This window comes from Eulemur rufifrons, chromosome 27 (assembly GCF_041146395.1).
Source record: "Eulemur rufifrons isolate Redbay chromosome 27, OSU_ERuf_1, whole genome shotgun sequence".
Taxonomy (NCBI): domain Eukaryota; kingdom Metazoa; phylum Chordata; class Mammalia; order Primates; family Lemuridae; genus Eulemur; species Eulemur rufifrons.
In genome coordinates, this window is record NC_091009.1 from 23,185,792 (window position 1) to 23,204,437 (window position 18,646).

At 50.2% G+C, this 18,646-nt stretch overlaps 1 protein-coding gene across 1 annotated transcript; it reads right to left on the bottom strand.

Annotated features, from left to right (window-relative positions):
• Positions 1-161: 161 nt before the first annotated feature.
• On the bottom strand, positions 162-13,457 carry ATF3 (activating transcription factor 3). Its single transcript, XM_069459285.1, has 4 exons — positions 13,395-13,457; positions 7,276-7,519; positions 3,853-3,960; positions 162-2,708 (listed from the first exon to the last, which is right to left on the bottom strand). The coding sequence occupies exons 2-4, from the start codon at positions 7,513-7,515 to the stop codon at positions 2,511-2,513; spliced, it is 546 nt and encodes a 181-aa protein (XP_069315386.1). The 5' UTR covers positions 7,516-7,519; positions 13,395-13,457; the 3' UTR covers positions 162-2,510.
• Between the last annotated feature and the right edge of the window lie 5,189 nt (positions 13,458-18,646).

An 18,646-nucleotide genomic window follows, 5' to 3' on the forward strand; every position in this document is an offset into this window, starting at 1 on the left:
GGTGTTTGATTCTGGCTGCAGCCCCGTCTAAATTTATTCTCTCAAACCCCCAACCTTCCTTCTCCTTCAAATGTCAAACAAGATGAACTAAACAACTTGACGGTTAATACGTATTTATCCTTTTCTTTATTAAAATATCAAAACACAAACCTGGCTACAGAAAACAAAACTGTTTTTAATTTATTTGTTCAAAGAACTTACAGTTACAAACTAACCATACACAGTGCATTTCTCAGATCAATTTTTCTTGCCATAGCCACCGTCCCCTGCCCCGCCCCCACTCCATTCTTGTCCATGGCAGTTTACAAATTGTCTTGAGTTTCATAATGGCTGGTGGGTGGCGCCTCTACCCATAACTAGAAGGTAAATCCAAGGGCGTTTTTCCCCTCCATCAAGATAAGGAACATTGATTCTCTTGGAAGAAGTGGTGAATGGTACTAACATCAGATGGCTCTTTACAGATGAGGAAAGACCCTGGATGTGCAATTAAAGCAGCAAAATAAGGACACCTGTGTCACAAGTGCTAGTTTAAAGGAAACATACACGAGTTCGCAGAAGCAGGTACACTGCCGTTTCATGCGGATGAATCTAACATTTAATGAAGCCAGTGTCTCTCTGAACAATAACACTAGTAGCAGAGTAGGCAATTTTCTTTCCAGCCTGTAAATGTTATATACGTGCACAAAGAGCAAGGGAGCCGGGCTCTCTTTCAGACCTAAGGCATCCTATGCTCTAGAAATTCCAGGAAATTAGGTGAAATACCTTTCTTTGAATTACCACATCCATCCTGTCTAAAATTATTCTCTTTCTTTCTCCCCTCCCCCTTCCCGTTCTTTTCTGATATATATTTGCAACAATGAGACACACATTTTGAACATAACAAATGCAATTCAAGTGAATAATTCTTTAAGAGGAGTTTTGTGGCAGAACATTAGGTGTCAAGGTTGAACAACAGGTGTATGCTTTAGGTATTTGTACATTCAGAGAAAATGACAGTTAAGGTGTTTTGCAATTCAGATTTTATATCAAAATTCTAGCTTAACGCCAAACGGTTGATCTAAAGGATGTATTCGGTGCTGTGTTTCAGCAATTGGTAATGAGAAATTGAGCATCAGGTACCACAGACTGAGGAACAGGATTGAAAGTCAACTATCCCACCTAGTGGTGCCCCAAAGAACAAAGGGTGACACTTGGAGAATTTTTAAAGCTAAACACCTCCCATAATGAAGAGGAGAGGAGCAGGGAATGACTAGATCTCAACAATCAACAGATTTAAAAGAACAGAAACCAGCACAACACATGTTTGCCATGTCTTGGTTCCAATATTTATTATATTGACAGGTTAGGGATACTAGGATAAATAATATTTTCTCTCACAGAAAATTGTAATGATACTATTGAGTAGGATTAAACACTCTGAGGATTTCACAGAAACATCAGAATTTTAACAAGACAGTAGCCAGTTTTTGTGGCCAGTGTGAGTGACTTCTCACAGCTGCAAATGCCCTGGGCTATATTTCTTAAAACAGCTACATGACAAAAACAATGCCATTGACACCCAATAATGCTAAAGCCTGGGCATCACCTGGCCTTCAACATGTCTCCACTGACTGTGGTTTTATACTACCAGGAAAGGAAAATGGAATATTCTTTGGCTCTTCCAGCCTAGAAACAACTCCTGACCTAAGTCACTGAGTGGAGAGTCCTAACCCTTTGGAAGTTGGACTTTCTTTCTGCTTTCTTCCTGTGACATTGGAACTGAGTTTGCAACAGAGGACCTGCTGTCATGCCCATGGATTTTGTATTAACACCAGGAGAATTCTGTTCTCCAGGGGCTGACAAGCTCTTCCGGCCACTTGAACATTTTGTGAGACACTGCACATGGTGACAGCCCCCCAAGCTCTCAGAAACCAGATCCAAGGAAAATCACGTACAAGTCACACCAATGTTGTGCCAAACAAACATCAAAAGAGCACAATGCCTAGTTTTGAAATGAATGCCTTGCACACAGTAATTCCTGGACAATAATAGCATATTTGCTAGAAAGCACAACCCTGGCCATTGCACAACTTCGCTAAATGCTGTTCTCACTCCATGTCCCCTACGAGTGACGATGGCAGCCTCAGTGGAGGTGGTGGCCCCACCCCACCTACCCAAGATTCAGATACTTCTGCATGAATCCTAGCGGTGGGCATCCTGGTTTCTACAGAATCCAGATGAAAGGTGGGCAGGAACCTAACCAGGGGCCATCTGGAAGATTTGAGAATGGCCAGTGTTTTAAGGCCCAAGTCCTGGAATTGAGGCAAAGGTGTACTTGCCCTGATCCAAGATCCACTCTGGGGTGGAACACAAAGGCCCATCTCAGTCACCGCGGGCCCTCCCACCTCGATGGTTCTCTGCTGCTGGATTCTAGAGATGCACAGGAAGTCAGCTCTCCAATGGCTTCAGGGTTTTGGGTGTAAAAGGAGGATTCAATGAGGACTCCCCAGTTGCCCCCACACTGTGGCCACTTAGCTCTGTAATGTTCCTTCTTTTATCTGTTGGATAAAGAGGTTTCTCTCGTCTTCCGGAGTCCGCCCATTCTGAGCCCGGACAATACATGTGGGCCGATGAAGGTTGAGCATGTATATCAAATGCTGCTTCTCGTTCTTGAGCTCCTCAATTTGGGCCTTCAGTTCAGCATTCACGCTCTCCAGCTTCTCTGACTCCTGGGGGATAAGCAACAAAGGCATTAGGAATGGAGCCCATGGCCAGTGGGGAGGGGGAAGCCTGGGGTGCTGCCTAGGGAGCTGCCTGGATGGTAGAGGGCACCTCGGGGCTCAGTAAGCTGGGAGAGCCTTGCTGAGGGAGATGGGAGAGGAGCACTGATTTGGGAGAATGCAGACCCTGGAGAAGGCTTTGAACATGGTGCCTTCTTCAGAGGACTCTTGGAGATGCCACAGAGCTAGGCTGTAACTCTGCTCATTCTGAAGCTGCAGAGGAACCAACAGTTCAGAGATCTCCTTTGCATGAGTCCAACAGCCCACAGGCAGGTCTTCTGGACCCGAAAGGGCCTTGGAGGTTGGGGAGAAATCCCAACTCATGGTGCTTAGTCTTTTGTGAGTCATTGATCTCACTGAGAAGCTCATCTCCCCAGAAAAAAATGTGTTAATACATGGCAACACACAAAATTTCCTAATTTTCACTGACTCCCCTGAAGCAATCAACAGAGCCCTTGGGCACCTGGGGAACCTGGGTTAAGACTCCGCCCTGGCCTGTCTGCACTTGGGGGAGGGACACACCCATTGGAAAGACTGTCAGGCACCATGGCCCACCCTGCCTGCCCACAGATGCTGTTCCCTGTCTTGTTTCTCAGGAGGGGCCGGCTGAATGCAGCCAGGAGCTCAGATTGCTAGAGGAGCCAGGGAGAAGGGCTGCAGAGTTAAGAACTCGACAGGAATGCAAAGAAAGTGTAACCACTGCTTGCAGATTAAGGAAATAACTTGTTTGAAGAGATTAGCTAAAGGCTTTTCATAGTGAGCCAAACGAGAGCTGGCAGCTTCCTTTTCTCGGGAAAGTGTGCAAGTGCAGCTTCCTGAACTGTGCTGGTGGGTCCCACAGCCTGGAAGCTGCTGGACACGTATGGACCGGCAGAGGCTGCTGTGGGTCGGGCAGCAGACGCATTCACACACCTGCTTCTCATCCAGAGTCTCGTCCACTGTGCTAACAGCTTTGTTACCTCCTCATTCTGCAACTGGCATTTCTGCTACCAGCTACGAGGCCCTTCTTGCAACAACACGACCAGGTAGCGGGCATGAGGCTGGTGGCAGACAGGCATGAGCCAGAGGAAGGGGACGGCTAGAAGGCACTCACTTTCTGCAGGCACTCCGTCTTCTCCTTCTTCTTGTTTCGGCACTTGGCAGCTGCAATCTTGTTTCTTTCCCGTCGCCTCTTTTTCCTTTCGTCTTCTTCAGGGGCTACCTATAAAATCCAAAAGGTGCACGTTTAATGGCAGGCAAGAAATGCCACCCACCTCAACACGCAGCCTTTTACTGCCAACAAAAACTGGCAAACCTAATGCTGGAGAACCCGGAAAAAATAAAGCCCTAGACTTTTGCATGAAACCTCTACACACACACAAACACACAAACACATGCACACACACGCACACACACACACTTGAGAACGAACAAAGAAAATCAAAGAATTGTTAGTTAAAATTATATTGGCAATATTAGTAAACTTAAATTTAGTCGACTTTTTTTTAAAAAATGGGGGGTCTCACTATGTTGCTCAGGCTGGTCTCAAACTCCTAGGGTCAAGTGATCCTTCCACCTTGGCCTTCCAAGGTGCTGTGATTACAGGTGTGAGCTACCACATCTGGCCTCAAGTTTAGCCTACTTCAAAAACTCATTTGGATTTTGAAATGACTATGCTATTCAAATTGATAACTATTGTTCCTAACTGTAATCATTTAGAACTGGAAACAGATTCTGCTTGGTAAATATATCCTTTTCCTTAGAACCAGAAATAACCTCAGGATCATCAACTTGCCACCCTCTATCTCCTCTTCTTCTATTCAAGACCCAAGGACAACCCCATTCATTTCTATCTTCACCTGGGGCATGACAGCATCACCTTCCTCAATTTGGAAGAAGCCCATGGACCTCCTGGAAAAGAGGTACCTGAGCTCATTCCCAGCCAAAGTGGCATTAATCAGCCCATGGCTTGGGTGCCACCTGCAGGCGGTAAACTAGAAGCAACAAATAAATACAGATCTCCCCTGTGCCTCACCCCTGAGCCAGCCCTGGGGATCCCAAGAGAATCCAACCCTGTCCTGCTTTGGGATCTGGTCCTCCATGGAAGTTCACTGAGATCTGGACTTTGTCTAAGGATCGATGGGAAATTAGCAACATCCAGCCATCAGATATGGCTTAGAGCCTGGGTCTAACTGGGATGAAGCATTCACAGTGGGCTGAGTGGGTGACAGCATAGGCTGCCAGTGTCAGACCCCGTCATGTCCCTGTCCTTGCTCTGGACAGACAGAAGTGTGTGGGAGCCACACCTCAAACCACAGAGTTCCTGGGATGGCATAGTCACCGCTACAAAACCCAGATGTAAACCCAGGTCTTTCCCTTCTCCTCCTGTGTCATCTCCTGGCCATATCTTCCTTGTTCTACCATGTCACCTTCGTGGAGGTGACAGGGATCTGGGAAACAGGCTCATGCTGCCTGGACGCATAGAATGTCCATGGCTTTTGTAGGCTTGGTGTCTTATTTTAAGATGAGATATACGGCAATCAAGGGGATCAGAATATTCAACTAGGTTTTGGTGCATTCTCTTCTCAGTGGGTAAATCTGCTTGTTGAACTGACCTAAGGTCAGAAGGTCACTTGGTGAACCCGGAATCAGAGCAGATGAATTGGGATTTCAGGAACGTTTCCATGAATCAGGCTGCCTGTTTCTTCCTCTGGAGAACCCTCCAAATAGCCTTCCAAAATGCTTTCCTTCTTTCTTGGAGAATCCTACTACTTCCATTGCTTCCTGTTATCTTAAGGTATTAAATTAGGGGAAAAAAATCTCCCTGAGTATCCCAGGGTCTACTCTACACTGTCTAGTGTTGGACTGGGCACCCATAAACATTTTGTGGGGAATGCTGCCTCCCTCTTGGGCCTCCCCTGAGGTTAACTGGGGGCACAGCTCAGGCCCCAATGATGCCTTATGAATACAGCATCTTAAGTAGTAATAGTTCCAGCTACCATTCATTGAATGCTAACTATCAGCTAAGGCTAGGCCCTCTGCTAGACCCTTCATAAATGTCATCTCATTTAACCCTCAGATCAATCCTACGAAGGAGTCATTATAGCATCATAAAGATTCTTACCCAATCTCCTTTTAAATTCAGTTCTTTTGGGCCAGTTCCACTTCCCCCTTGCCCAAAGGCTGCAATCATGCCAATTAAGTAAGCTGGAAACACTCCTATTTTGCAACCTTGAGGGAAAGGCCAACAAAACGGCAGAATCTTGGCTCTGACATCCTTGAGCCACCAAAGCATCACCAGCAACCACCTCCTAGACTTCTCACCACGTTTGTTAGTCCAGGTGCCTTACGCAAGGTTGCCAAGTGTGGACAGTGCAAGTGTTTGAGACAGAAGTGAATTTGGAGCAATGCCCGGTACCGAGGCTGTGGGCACCAGGGGAGGGTGGGGCTGGCTGCCTGGTTCTTGTTCCACCTTCTGGGCGCTTGGGACCTGGTAGTGATGAAAATGACCACCACCCTCTGTGCTGCTTCAGAACAGCTCGGCACAGAGGGCAACCCCATTCTGACTCATGGCTTTAAATGCCATCTCTATGCTGATGAATTCCAACTCTCTATCTCTGGCCAGACTTTCCCCTGAACTCCAGACCCATGTATTTAACCTGTCATCTCCATGGGGTGTAGAAAAGGACAGAATTCCTGCTCTGGCCCTCACCCAACCTCCTATAGCCCCAATAACACAGCAAAGGACATGCCATTCTTATAGCTGTGCAGGCCAAAAAACTGGGGGTCACCCTCGAGTCCTCACTCTCATACCCCAGAGCCAATCAATCTATCAGTAAATCAGCTCTACTTTCAAGTCAGATCCAGAAGCCCACCATGCCCGGGCCCTGCTGCACTCACGTGGCTTGCCACCCCACGCCCGCTTCTGTACGCTCTGCCTCCGTCTTGCCCCTACCGCCCGTTCTCAGCATGACGCCCAGGGTGACCATTTAAAAATATGAGTCGGACCATGCTGCTCCTCTGCTCAGAAACCCTCCTGTGGCTCCGAGTCTCACTCTGAGCACGTGGCCATAGCTACGCGACAGTGTGTACGACGTGCCCCTGTTTCACTCCCACCTCCGCACTCTGCCCCACCACATAGCCCACCCTGCACCAACCAAACTCCCAATTCGGTGCCCTTGATCTCTTTTGCCAGATACCCACATGGCTCCGTCTCTCTCCTCCTCCAAGTCTCTGCTCAAAGGTCACTATCAGCGGAGCCCTCCCCAACCTCCTGATTGAAAACAGCAGCTCCACCCGTCCTGTCCCGTCCTGTGCTGCCTGTCCCCCTCCCTGCATTAGTCTTCTCCTTTGCACCCATCTGTCACGTTGTGTAGGCACTTACACCGTGTACTGATCGTCTCCTCCCAGGACAAGGTCAGCGCCCCGGGGGCAGCGGTTTTGTTCCTATTACTCCCAACTACAGCCCCCTGCCTGAAACATGCCCGACACGTGGTGGCTGTGTGACAGGTGCTGAAATGAAAGAATGAACACCCACCTCAGCTTTTGTGACTGACATCCCGAGGGGTCTGTCGCTGACAGTGACCGACTCCAGCGCAGAGGACATCCGGTGGCAGAGGTGCTTGTTCTGGATGGCAAACCTCAGCTCTTCCTTGACAAAGGGTGTCAGATTAGCAAAATCCTCAAACACCAGTGACCCAGGAGGGGACAGGCAGGGGACGATGGCAGAAGCACTGACTTCCGAGGCAGAGACCTGGCCTGGGTGTTGAAGCATCATTTTGCTGAAAGACACATTGAAACCCAAACTGCTTCAGGGGTCCTGGGGCATGGGGTCAAGTGTTCCCCCACCCCACAACCTCCAACACCAGAACCTCGCCCTCGGAGGAAAGTCCCATCAGCCCCCGGGCTTCTGTTCTGTTTTCATTTCATGCCATCCTCGTCTTGAGTAAAACAGGTTCTTAAAATACACAGCTCAGTGACATGGATAAAATGCCTAATTGAAGTTTATAGGAGTTGATGTCTCCGGCTACTCTGAACTCACAAGAGCTGTTGGTTTTGGCTGGTGTGCATATGTGCAAACGTCGCCCCAAACAGTTCGGAAAGAGGAAGAGCATTTTTTAAAAATCAGTGAGACCATTCCGCAACCTCACTTTCAGTCTCCTTTTCAAAAAGAAACTCGGAAGGTACCTGAAATCAAGTGGAATGTATCAGTGAGTGGAAGTAAAAGCAAGGAATGGGGGACCCTTGAATGTAGCCAAAACATCGCTGAAGCTTCTCACCCCACAAGCTGGATCCGAGTAATGGGAACGAGGAAGGTAACCGTAGCAGGGCGTGTTTCTTCGCCCCAGTCCTTGGCAGGGCATGAGGGGTGGGAATTCTTACAGTTTAGGTTGGCAAAGCAAAAGACCTTAGGGTAGAGCAAAGTGAGGAGCCAACACTCAGACACTCTGAGGGTGTTATTCAGACCTGTGGTGTAAGGAGAGGCTTGGGCTGGGGGCCTTGGGCTGGCCCTGGCACCAAAGAGCAGTGACTTGGGCCAGTTGCTTTGGCTTTCTGATACTCAGTCTGCATCTGGCAGATGGCTGAGAGCTCCCTCGGTGCAGGGACTGTGTCTCTACCGACGCTTTATCCCAGAGCCCGTCCCAGCACCTGCGGACCAGCTGGACACTGCCCAACTGAATAAATAAAATGAAGACAGGTGGTAGAATCAAATGGCCTCTGAGGTCCAAGGTCTCATCTCCCTCTATCGTCCCATAGCTCAGTGAGCCCAAAGGATGACAAAAGGAAAATAAAGGGTAGAAATAGTAACAGTTCCATGGCTACAATTTGGAATAGTCCCCCATGAGTCCTGCCTGCCATGTACTCGCACAAGAGGCAATGAGTGTGGGGACTTGTCCGGGCAGGCAGCCCACTGGCATGTCCACAGGGCATCTGTGGTCATTAGCCAAGTCCAGCCAGACAAGAAGCCCTCTGCCAAGTCCCTAACAGGTGAAGAGCGCCTCTTTCATCCCAGAAACCTTATGTGCACTATATCGTTTAATCCTCATGAGAACCCGGTGAGTTAGGTCCTAGCCCTATTTTATAGATAAGGTAACTGACATTTAGACAAGCTAAGTAATTTGCCCAAAGTCATAGAATTAATACCGGGCAGCGTCAGGATTTGGAATTAGGTTAATGTGGCTCCAGAACCCATGCCCTTAACTTATACATTGCAAAAATGAACAAATGTTATGCTACGTTGCAAAAACAAACAAAAAATAGAGCAAATTTTTTTGAAGCGGTGCAGGCACTGGGGTAAGTGGGGGCTGGAACTGAAGAGAGGGAGGGGAGACTGAGCAAAGACGCGTGGGGAAAACCCGAGCTCGGTTTAATGCAGTGTAATTGTCATATACCGGGGTGCACGCTGAAGCTGCCACCTGCATTCTGGGAGTCGGCTTAAGTGGGTCTTTATCCACAAAACTCCCAGACTGGGCTCAAAAGATGAAGATTTGAAGCCCACTTACTCCACTGTGTGTCATCACTATACCTCCCAGTGGCCTTTTCTCCTCTGTTAAGAAGTGTTAATAACAATCGCCCTGTTTTCCCTTAGAGTCATGTGAGGAATTGAAGAAACAATATATGAATATGCCTGGAAAACATTCTTCAACTAGGAGCTACACTATTACAGGGCCTCCCAGGGACCTGTCCAGCCCGGGGCTGGCTCTCTGGCAGAGGCTCTGTGGGGTCCAGGTGGGAGGGTGGCTGGTCACCCTCTTTGATCTCAAATGCTTCTGAATAGTACACCCTGACCTCTAACTCCCCCTGGAGATCTCAGATACACGGATGGAGGCAAGAATTCCAGGCCAATGAATGCCACCCTTGACTAGTCAAAGAAACCCAGGAAATGTATGTAATTCTCTTCCCAAAGCTCTGTGTCATGAGCAGGACTGAAGTTCTTCTCTCAGTTTAATCCTGTAATCTTAGGATGCTGGGAGGATACTTCTCTCTGTCAAGTGATCAACACTGAGAAACTAGCCTTCTAGAGCCAGAGGTTTAAGATTCTCCCATGCCTTCATGCTTCCCCTCCCTTTCCAACTTTATTAAAAACCCAATAGTTCAGGGATGGAATTCAGAGCTACCACTGGGCTGGCCTTTATTTGGAGGACTGGATGTCTCCCTTCTACATGGGTAGTTTGAATTCCTCCACGGTTGAATATAGTTCCATTTTGCCACCCAATTAAGTTTATTAATGAGCTCTCAGGGCTTGGGGTCTGCTGGTTGGGATATCTCCCAGCTCCTGCAAGTGTAAAGTCAGCAGTCCTGAGGAAAGAAACTGACGAATGTCAGTGGTATGGAATCTTTTTATGAAAAACATTGAGTGGGCTCGCTTGGGGACAGAAATGGGTTGTAAAAATGTGAAAAGCCCTTCAGTAGGTAAAGCAGATGTATCTGCAGAGATTTGGGCTTTCTCTGCAGTAGGCTAAAGCTTAGGCTCTTGGGATACTTTCTAGTTATTCCCTTACTCAGTCTCTTAAGGCATGACTCAGCCTAGACTCAGGCTGTGTCCCCACAAGGAAATGAAGTTAAATATTCAGACAATTTTTCAGAAAGTTGAGACCCTCTAACAATCCCTTTACTGAAGAAACAAATGTTTTTTTTTGGGGGGGGGTCCCAGATGATCTGAGTTGACTTTCTACATCGATCATAAATTTGTTCACGCCTACTACAAAGAACTTGTACTTTGCTTCTGCTTCATTATTTCCAATCAGATATCATGTCATATTATTGGTGGTTTCATCATTTTCAAGAAAGTGAAACTTTACTCATGTATTTCTTTAGCTGGAAATTCAGCTCCCAGATTTATTTCGTAGTACCTGCAACTACATTGAATTTTCACTTTTAGTTTTCATCTCTTTCCACTAAGCACTGCTCACTAACCATCTTATGGTGCTGGGAAGTCAATATTGGCCTTTCACTAACTCTTCATATGTTGGTCTTTCTCCCAGCCTGCTTGAAGAGATTATAGGTGTAAGGCTGGGCCTCAGGGCCAAAGACGATGTTTCCAGGCCTGTCAGTATCACTCACAAGCTGAGCACCTGACAAGCCACGTGGGTTTTCTGGGCCTCAGTTTCCTTTTCTGTAAAATGAGATCAAGACTGCCTGCCTCAATTCCCTCAAAGGGCTGTTGGGAAGAACACACGAGACTCACACACACACTGGGTAGCCATCACGACTGTGACTCCACTTTCCCTGTTTCAGGGGAAACTCATTCTGTCATTAATCCAATTAAACCCTATTAGGAATTAACTGGAACCCTCCAGAAATTCAGGTCAGAGCCTCCTCTGCACTTGGACTGACCCCTCAGTTCCTGACACACCAAGTAAATTCCACTCCACTATTTGCTGACACCAGCCTTTCTGCGCTAGTGTGACATACTTGAGAGAGAACCAGTTCTACACATGAAATCATTCCTTCCTTGAAAAGTTTCTGTGGAGTCCTGGCTATGTCCTCTTTCCTCCCCCCCCGCCCCCGGCCGGGTAACACTTGGGAGCCACTGACCCTGTTCCGTGCCCAGCTCATTTTAAAAGAGAGGGAATCATGGAGTCTACAGAAAGGGAATCATAGAACAGCCAATATTAGAGCCATCTAGGGCAGATCCTCATATTATAATGGAGTAATTTGAGGTCCAGGGAGGTAAAGTGACTTGTCCAAGGTCATAAAGATGGTGAATGACCCAGCCCATCCCAAGCTGCTGACCACCCACCCACTGCTCATTTCACTCCATCACCAATAGGGATCCATCACCTCAAGTCACCAACCATCGTGGCAATGGAGAACACAGCCACCAGCCAGGAAGATGAGGGGTCAGCAGTCCTGGCACCTGGTACTGGCCACAGAGGGGACTTTGACAGGACTAAGATGGTGAGGAGTTACAGAAGAAAGGGGCCGTGGAGAGAAAGGAATTAGATGATAGTGGCTAAAGAGCAAGGAGGAAGAGAGAGAGGGAAGGGTGGAGAGGTTTGAAGGCTCCCAGAGCTGCCGCAGGTGCTGGGTGCTGTATCTTATCCGCCCTGTGGGCCTGGGGCACTGCAGACTATCCAGATAGTAACAACTGCAAGCCCCACGCTGCCCGGTCTTTGTCTAGAATAACCTCAAAGCAAGAGCTTGTATGTTGTAGCATTATTATTCTACAACAAATGTTAAATGCAAAACAAGGGGACAGTAATGCCAATTTCACCTTCCTTTTAAGTTGGGGAGGCGGAAACTCCAAACAGAAAATGTGACTGTCACCCACGCTGAAAGGGATATATTGGGGGAACATCCAGATTTTCTAACTCTCAATTGTTTTCTGGATCCATCAAGAATTTAGAAACTCTTTTATCTATAAGAAAGCAGATGTGACCCATGCAATGAAATTAGGAAAAAGAAAATGGTTAGGAGGAAAGGAAGTAGGAGAACAAATCCAATGGAAATAAAGTCGGGGAGGGACGAGATGCTCCATAGAGAAGTCCCCTTTCCCCCGTTGTCTGGGAGACTGGTCAGTGACATTAGATGGGGCCACACTTCATTCAATTCCCCTCTCTGGTCCCTTTCCTTTCAATTACACCACTCTAAAATCTGAAAATCTTCAGCCGGAAAAGACCTTGGTGGTTATCTTGTCCAATCACCACATCATGCTCTCCAGCAGACAGGAGCCCACTAGTGTCTATGTGTCCATACTTCCCAGCTGGGGATACTAAGGCTCAAGAACATCAAGTGCAGTATAAGGTCTCAGAGTGCTGGCACTAGACCACAAAACCATTCTCTCAAATATCTGTGCAACTGGCTCCACACCCTCGCTTCTCACCACAGTGGGTCTCCCTGGTCTCAAAGCAGAGAAATCCACAAACCCCCAACGGAAAAGCGACAGTGAGAGTCATACAGGTACGAGAGAAAAGCGCGTGGGAGTCCGCACCCAGGAGCCGGACACCAGCTTGTGCTGGGAGTCCTCCCCTACCTCCGCCCGGGACAGCGCGACACCAGCGCTCGCCACTTCCAAACTTAGCCCAACCAACTTTCGCTCTGGTCTCCCTACGCTGTTCAGCGGCTCAGCGCTCCGAGGTGCGCAGGGCGACCCCCAGCGGCAGCGACCGCGACGCCTGCCCGCCCGCCCGCCCGCGGGTCCCCATTCATTGCGCTCCGCGCCCGGGACAGCGTTTCCGCGAGCCCCGGCCTCCGCGCCCCTCTGCGGAGCTCGGGAAAGCTCTGCCGGGGAGTGGCGGTGCCGAGTCGCCAGGGAGACCTGGGGCAGGACAGCGAGCCGGGTGGCGTGAGACACCCGCGCGCACCACCGCCCACCCACCCTGCGCCCTCCCCGCGGGTCAGTGCGGGCCGACGGCGGAGAGAAGCGGCGCTCCGAGGTCGGTTGCGGAGTGGACGCCCGACCGCCTCCGTCACCAGGCACCTTTCGCGCCCCAAATCAAAAGAGAAAGTTAGTTCTTTCACTTTGCGGGAAACTTTCCGAAGCGCTGAGAGGCAGCGGTGTCCCGACGAAGTTCAGCCGGTTACTGCGAAGCCGGAGCTGGGGGCGCGGGTCGGAGTTGGAGCAGGGGTTGGGGGACAGGTAAGCAGAGGGGCGCAAAGTGAGCAAAGCGAGCCGCCCCCGTCGCGCCCGCTCACTGGGCTGCCAGCGCTCACCTCCAGTCTCCGCTCGGGGCGGCCAGGGTCCGGAGGACGGGCAGGGTCGGGACGGGGTCGGGCTGTCTGTCTGTCCGGACGGGGTCAGGTTGTCTGTCTGTCCGGCCGGCGGGCGAGCACCGAGGACTCTCGGTCGGCGCGCGCGCTGGCTGGTCCGCTCGGGGAGAGCGCTGTGCCGTGCGCGCCTGGCTGAGTGCGACTGTGGCTTGGAGCGCGTTGCATCACCCCTTTTATAGCCCTTGGCTGGCGGCGCGGTCGTTTACTCCGGGTTACCAGTCCCGGGCTGACGTAATGCTATTAATAGCTTCCCGGGAGAACCGGCCGAACTGAGCAAAGGAAGGAGGGGTGGAGGAGGGGCCGGGGCGGGGCGGGAGGCGCGGGGAGGGGGGGTCACCGGTGATGCAAGCTCGGGGAGGAGCCAGCCGAGGCGCGTCCTCCCGGCCTCGCGCGCTCGGATACACACTCGCCCGCCCTCTCTCTCCATATCAGGACCGGAGCCGCCCGGGCGAGCTGCCAGATGTGCGTACTCGCCGCTGCGTGTTCCAGGCATGACCAATGGTGCCCAAGCCAGCGGCATGACTCCACCGCGCTGGCATCTCTCCCTCTGCTAGGTTGGAGGGGGGCGGGGAAGGCGGGGAGGCGGGGCCCGGCCGCGGCCCAGACTAGGTGAGGCTAGGAAACCCGCACGACCTTTCTCTAAAATGCGTGGTCATTTTCTGGACCTTCAGGAAAATACCCCCCGCCCCCCGCCAGCCTCCTGCTTCTCAAGTAGGGGACAGAGTAAGGGTAGAAACGTTAGTGTCTGGCGTGGGAGAGGTGCCCAAAGTCACCCTTCCGTGTATCCACGCCGTTACCCGCCGGGTGTGACCTCCGCGGCGGGGACCGCGAGACGCCGGCCGACCTATTAATCCAAACGCGGAGGGCAGCGCTTGGCCGGCCGGGTGCGCCCAACCCGCAGCCCCGCACACCCCACGCGCGAGCACACGCAGGAACCACCCCCAGCCCGTTGGGAGCCCGCTCCAAGGCGAGGGCGAGTGGTAGAACGGTATCGTTTCGGATTTTTTAACAATCACAAAACGTTTGGAATTGACGGGGAGATGGATTCTCCGTGAAATCAACCAGAACGTGGAAAGACGAGCGACCTAAAGAAATCAGAGGCAACCAGAGGGAGGGTAGGAGGGGGCTGAAGCTGGGTGGCCAGGGACAGGGGAAAGAGAAGGTGTCCCCGAGGGCTGGGACAGCCGCGGGGCGGGGGGCGGGGGGGTCGCCGCGCTCTCTCGCAGTATTTAGGGAAAGCCCATCTTCATCTTCCACGTGTTTTTCTGCGTCCAGAGCGGATTGGGCTGAGACTGGACGGTCCAGAATGGGGACACACTGACCACTGCCGGAATAGAGCCCCCCCAGCAGAAATCCCCTCCGCCCTCAAGCTGGGGTTGCGGGAAATGTGGGGTCCCGTGGCCTGAAATTCGAGCCAAGGTCTCAGCAGAACTTGGTTCGAACCTTAAAAACTATTACTATTTACCAGTTCTGATTCCCCCCACCCGCCACCCCCACTGTCTCTGCTCAGAGAGCGGCAGAACCAGGGACCTTCTCAACTGCCCATGGACGACTATATGTGGACACGACTGTGGCCTGGGACTTTCGCACCTGCCTGGGAGGGATACCTGCGCGCTCCCGCCGGGTGTGGGAGCACGGCCAAGGGCAGAAACACCTGCTTCTACCTGCCTCTTGGGAGAGAGGCGATCGAAGGTCATAGTTTGATAATTCGGAGCCTGAGTCACTGGCAATCTCTCTGTCTCTCTCTCTCTCTCTCTCTCTCTCTCACACACACACACACACACACACACACACACAAACACAAACAGTGAGGCACCCCTTGCCCTAGCCCTAGCCCTGCTGATTGCAGAGCAGCCTGGGGCGACACCCTCAGAGCTGCAGGTAAAATCGGGTCCCCCGTAGCCGGGTTCCTTGCGCCCAAGCCCGAGCCTCACTCAGTGCACCCCCCTGCCCTGGGGCCTGGGACAACGCGGCGGGCGACCTCGGGAGTCCTCCCACCCTGGCAGGTCCCGGAGCCCTGGGGTTCCATGCGGGATCCTCAGAGACCTTGCTTTGGACCTGACCGGATCTCCATCGGCTTCGCGCGGGAAGTGCAGGGCGTGTGTTTTGGCTTTACTTTCGCCCTGGTAACGGCTCTCCTGGCCCCATCCTCCCTGTCCCACGCCCACACCTCCTCACACCCCGCTCCACACCTCCGCACCCCGCCCTCCCACCGACGTGCGGGCAGGCAAACCCCGGGCGTGTCGGCACAACCCCAGAGCGCCGAGCGAGAATAGATGCAAGAGTGCTTGTGCATTTAAATGAAAGTTCTTTGGAATCTCTACTTATCCATTGTATCTACTTATATACAGACAGTCCTGAAATAATTAGCGCCATTATGAAGTGAAACAAGGAGATAAGGGAGAACACATGAAGCTTTTTACTCTTTTTCTGCTGCAAAACGCCTACAGAAATCGTTAACCAGTTTACAGGTTAAACTATGATTCCATAATACACCCAAGCCAGAGATGGGGTCTTTAAGGGGAAATTCAACTTAAGGCACCCAGTGAACAAACAGCCAGACCAGCGTTCACAGAACAATGCGAGGGAAGGGTGATTACAACAGGACAAGTCTACAACAGGTTGTCGGCTTCTTTTTGTTACCACTGTGCCTGCAGTTCCTCTTATCAATCTTGTTTCATTCTAATAATCCTTAGCTTTGAGTGTCTCAGTCACACCTGGCTGGAAATGCTATCAGCTGTGCACAGAAGTCTAAGCCTGGCAGTCTCTGCCTGCTCTTCTACTGAAACCCTGAAAGCGATAAGAATCTTGACAGAGAGGTTAAGTCGAGCCCCACTTGAATGAAACTCTTATCCAAGTAAAACAAAAACTGCTCCTTCCTGGCTCCCTCCCCCGCAGCCTCCAGGAAAACTGTGAAATGTCCCATGAAGCGAAGACTGGGAAAGGGCAGTAGAAGGGAAGAGCCCCCAGGGTCTGTGCCACAGGACATTGATCAATATCTAAGCCCTGTGCCTCCTCATTTTACCCTGACTTAAGTTAATGCCACCAGTGTTGAGTGTGCACACTGTCATCACACACACAGGCAATGCCATGTAGAGGAGGGGCTCGAAAAGCCCCCCACACCAAAATGCTTCTCTACACAAAGCAAAGAATGCTTCTCCAGGCTCAGAAGGAAGCCCTGGCTAGGGTTATTTCAGGGGTTAATCCTCAATGAAAGAGGGTTAAGCAGAGACTTGAATATTGCTGAGGTTTTACGCTGGGGAACCGCCTGGGGAATCCACATTCAGATCAGCCTTGGTATGTTTTGCCGAGTGAGATAAGAACTGGCGACTTCATGCTGGGGCATGTGCAAAAGGAAGGGAAAAAAATTAAAAGGGGAGGGGAAGGAACCAAGCAGCTAAAAACAGCCCACTCGTGGCAACCAAACCTAAACAGAAAAACATTGCAGGGAGCCAAAAACAAAAAAGAAAGAAAGAAAAGTTCAAGAGATATTTAAAGGTTTTAGCAGTTTCTTAGTTCAGCGCACAGTCCCTTCCCACATTCCTCTGCCTCATTACTCTGTTCTCCAAATCCCAAGACTCTATTTGCTCACAGAGCTCTAGAAACACAAGTTAAACACAAGTTAAAATCAGCCAGGGAGGCAGCAGGGTACTAGCAGCCCTCTTTGCCCGGCTCAACCTACTTCTCTGCCCTGAGAAAGGAGTGAGGTGGATTTTCTTGTTCTTTATTCTGTTTCCAAAGCCTAATATTTTCTACAGACAGTTTGAATGTAGGCGTTACTAATTTAATAGTCTCCAAAATGGGCATCCCCAGGAAATGAGGACAGCATCACACAATAGCCTCCGAAGTGGGGAAGGCACTTTGATTCTGCTTTCAGCACTTAGTGGCTGTGTCACCTTAGGCAAGTCATTTCCTCACCTGAAAAATGGCACTAATCATAGCATCTAACACATAAAGTCATTGTGATGATTTATTGAGGATGGGGCACACAGTTGACCCTCAGTAGTGATATCATTATTTGTGAATCAGGGAGGGCTTTCTGGGGTACCCCTGAATCTCTCCAGGAGCTCACTTGGTCCCCCTTGTCGGTGGCTGAGAGTCATGGATGAAGTCAAACAATACCCAGGAATGACAGTCAGGAGGGGAGAGGGGATAAGAAGCCAGGCAGAAACCCATGAGAGCAATCCTTGTTCTGCAGTATGTTGACTCTGCCACACACCTGGGGCATTCCTCATTGTGGTGTGGACTGATGGCCCTGCAAAGTACCCTGGGCTGGGAGCAGGGGATTGGGGTTCTGGTCTGATTCTGCCTTTGGTATTCTCGTGCAAAGCACTTCCACTTTCTAAGGCTCTCACCTTTCCTGAAGTCAGGAGCCCTGGGCTGAACTCTGATGGTCCCGAATGGGGCCCCTCTACCAAAGCCACCCTATGAGCCCCCGGCAACTTCCCCTGAGAGAGCTGGGGAGAAGGAAGTCATTGAATAATAGCACAGGGACAGACCCATTTCTGTAATCTCCCTTCCCCTCCAAAAACTAGAGTTGAGAAATGTCGGACTTGATTCTCAGTCACAGTCTGTCCTTCCCAGCACCCCCTGCAACATTTCCATGAATTTTTACCCACGTGGACTTGGTGCCTTTCGAGAGAGGAGGGTAGCAGAGCACTCCAGGCATGGATTGCGTCTTTGGGGACTTCTTGTGTGTAGTCTATCATCAACAGCCACAGACCCCTACCTTGGTCCACAGGGCCAAAACCCAGGTAGCAGCTATTCCTGTTTGAGAGAGTGAATCCTGAAGCTCCTAAAATCCAAGAAGAAGTCCTGGAGGTCAGGGGATTAGCAGGACTCAGGAGACCCAGGACTCACAGATTCACTTCCAGCCAACTGAGTGACTTAATGCAAGTCATAAACACATTATCTCAGTTTTCCAGTCTATAAAATGGAACGACTTAACATCGACTCCACCTAAAGGGTTTTAAGAGTCAAATGAGATAATGGATGTGAAAGTGGTTTGAAAATAATTAAAAGAATCATACTTTTAAAGATTCCTTTGGAGGAAATTTTCTTACTATAATTTTTTGCTATTATGAAAATTTGGGAAAAAGGCAAGAGAAAAAAAAAAACATCCATGATCTTAACACAATTAACATTGTGGTGTATTTCCCTGCAATCTTTTTTCTCATGAACATGATTTAAAAAAT

Bases quoted from the DNA above. Each gene is read 5' to 3' on its own strand.
- ATF3 (XM_069459285.1), bottom strand. From the start codon at position 7,515: ATGATGCTTCAACACCCAGGCCAGGTCTCTGCCTCGGAAGTCAGTGCT. The intron at 3,961-7,275 runs GTGGGTGTTCAT...TGGATTTTATAG, and splicing joins TGTCAGTCACAAAAGCTGAG to GTAGCCCCTGAAGAAGACGA. The intron at 2,709-3,852 runs GTGAGTGCCTTC...CTTATCCCCCAG, and splicing joins AGACGGAGTGCCTGCAGAAA to GAGTCAGAGAAGCTGGAGAG.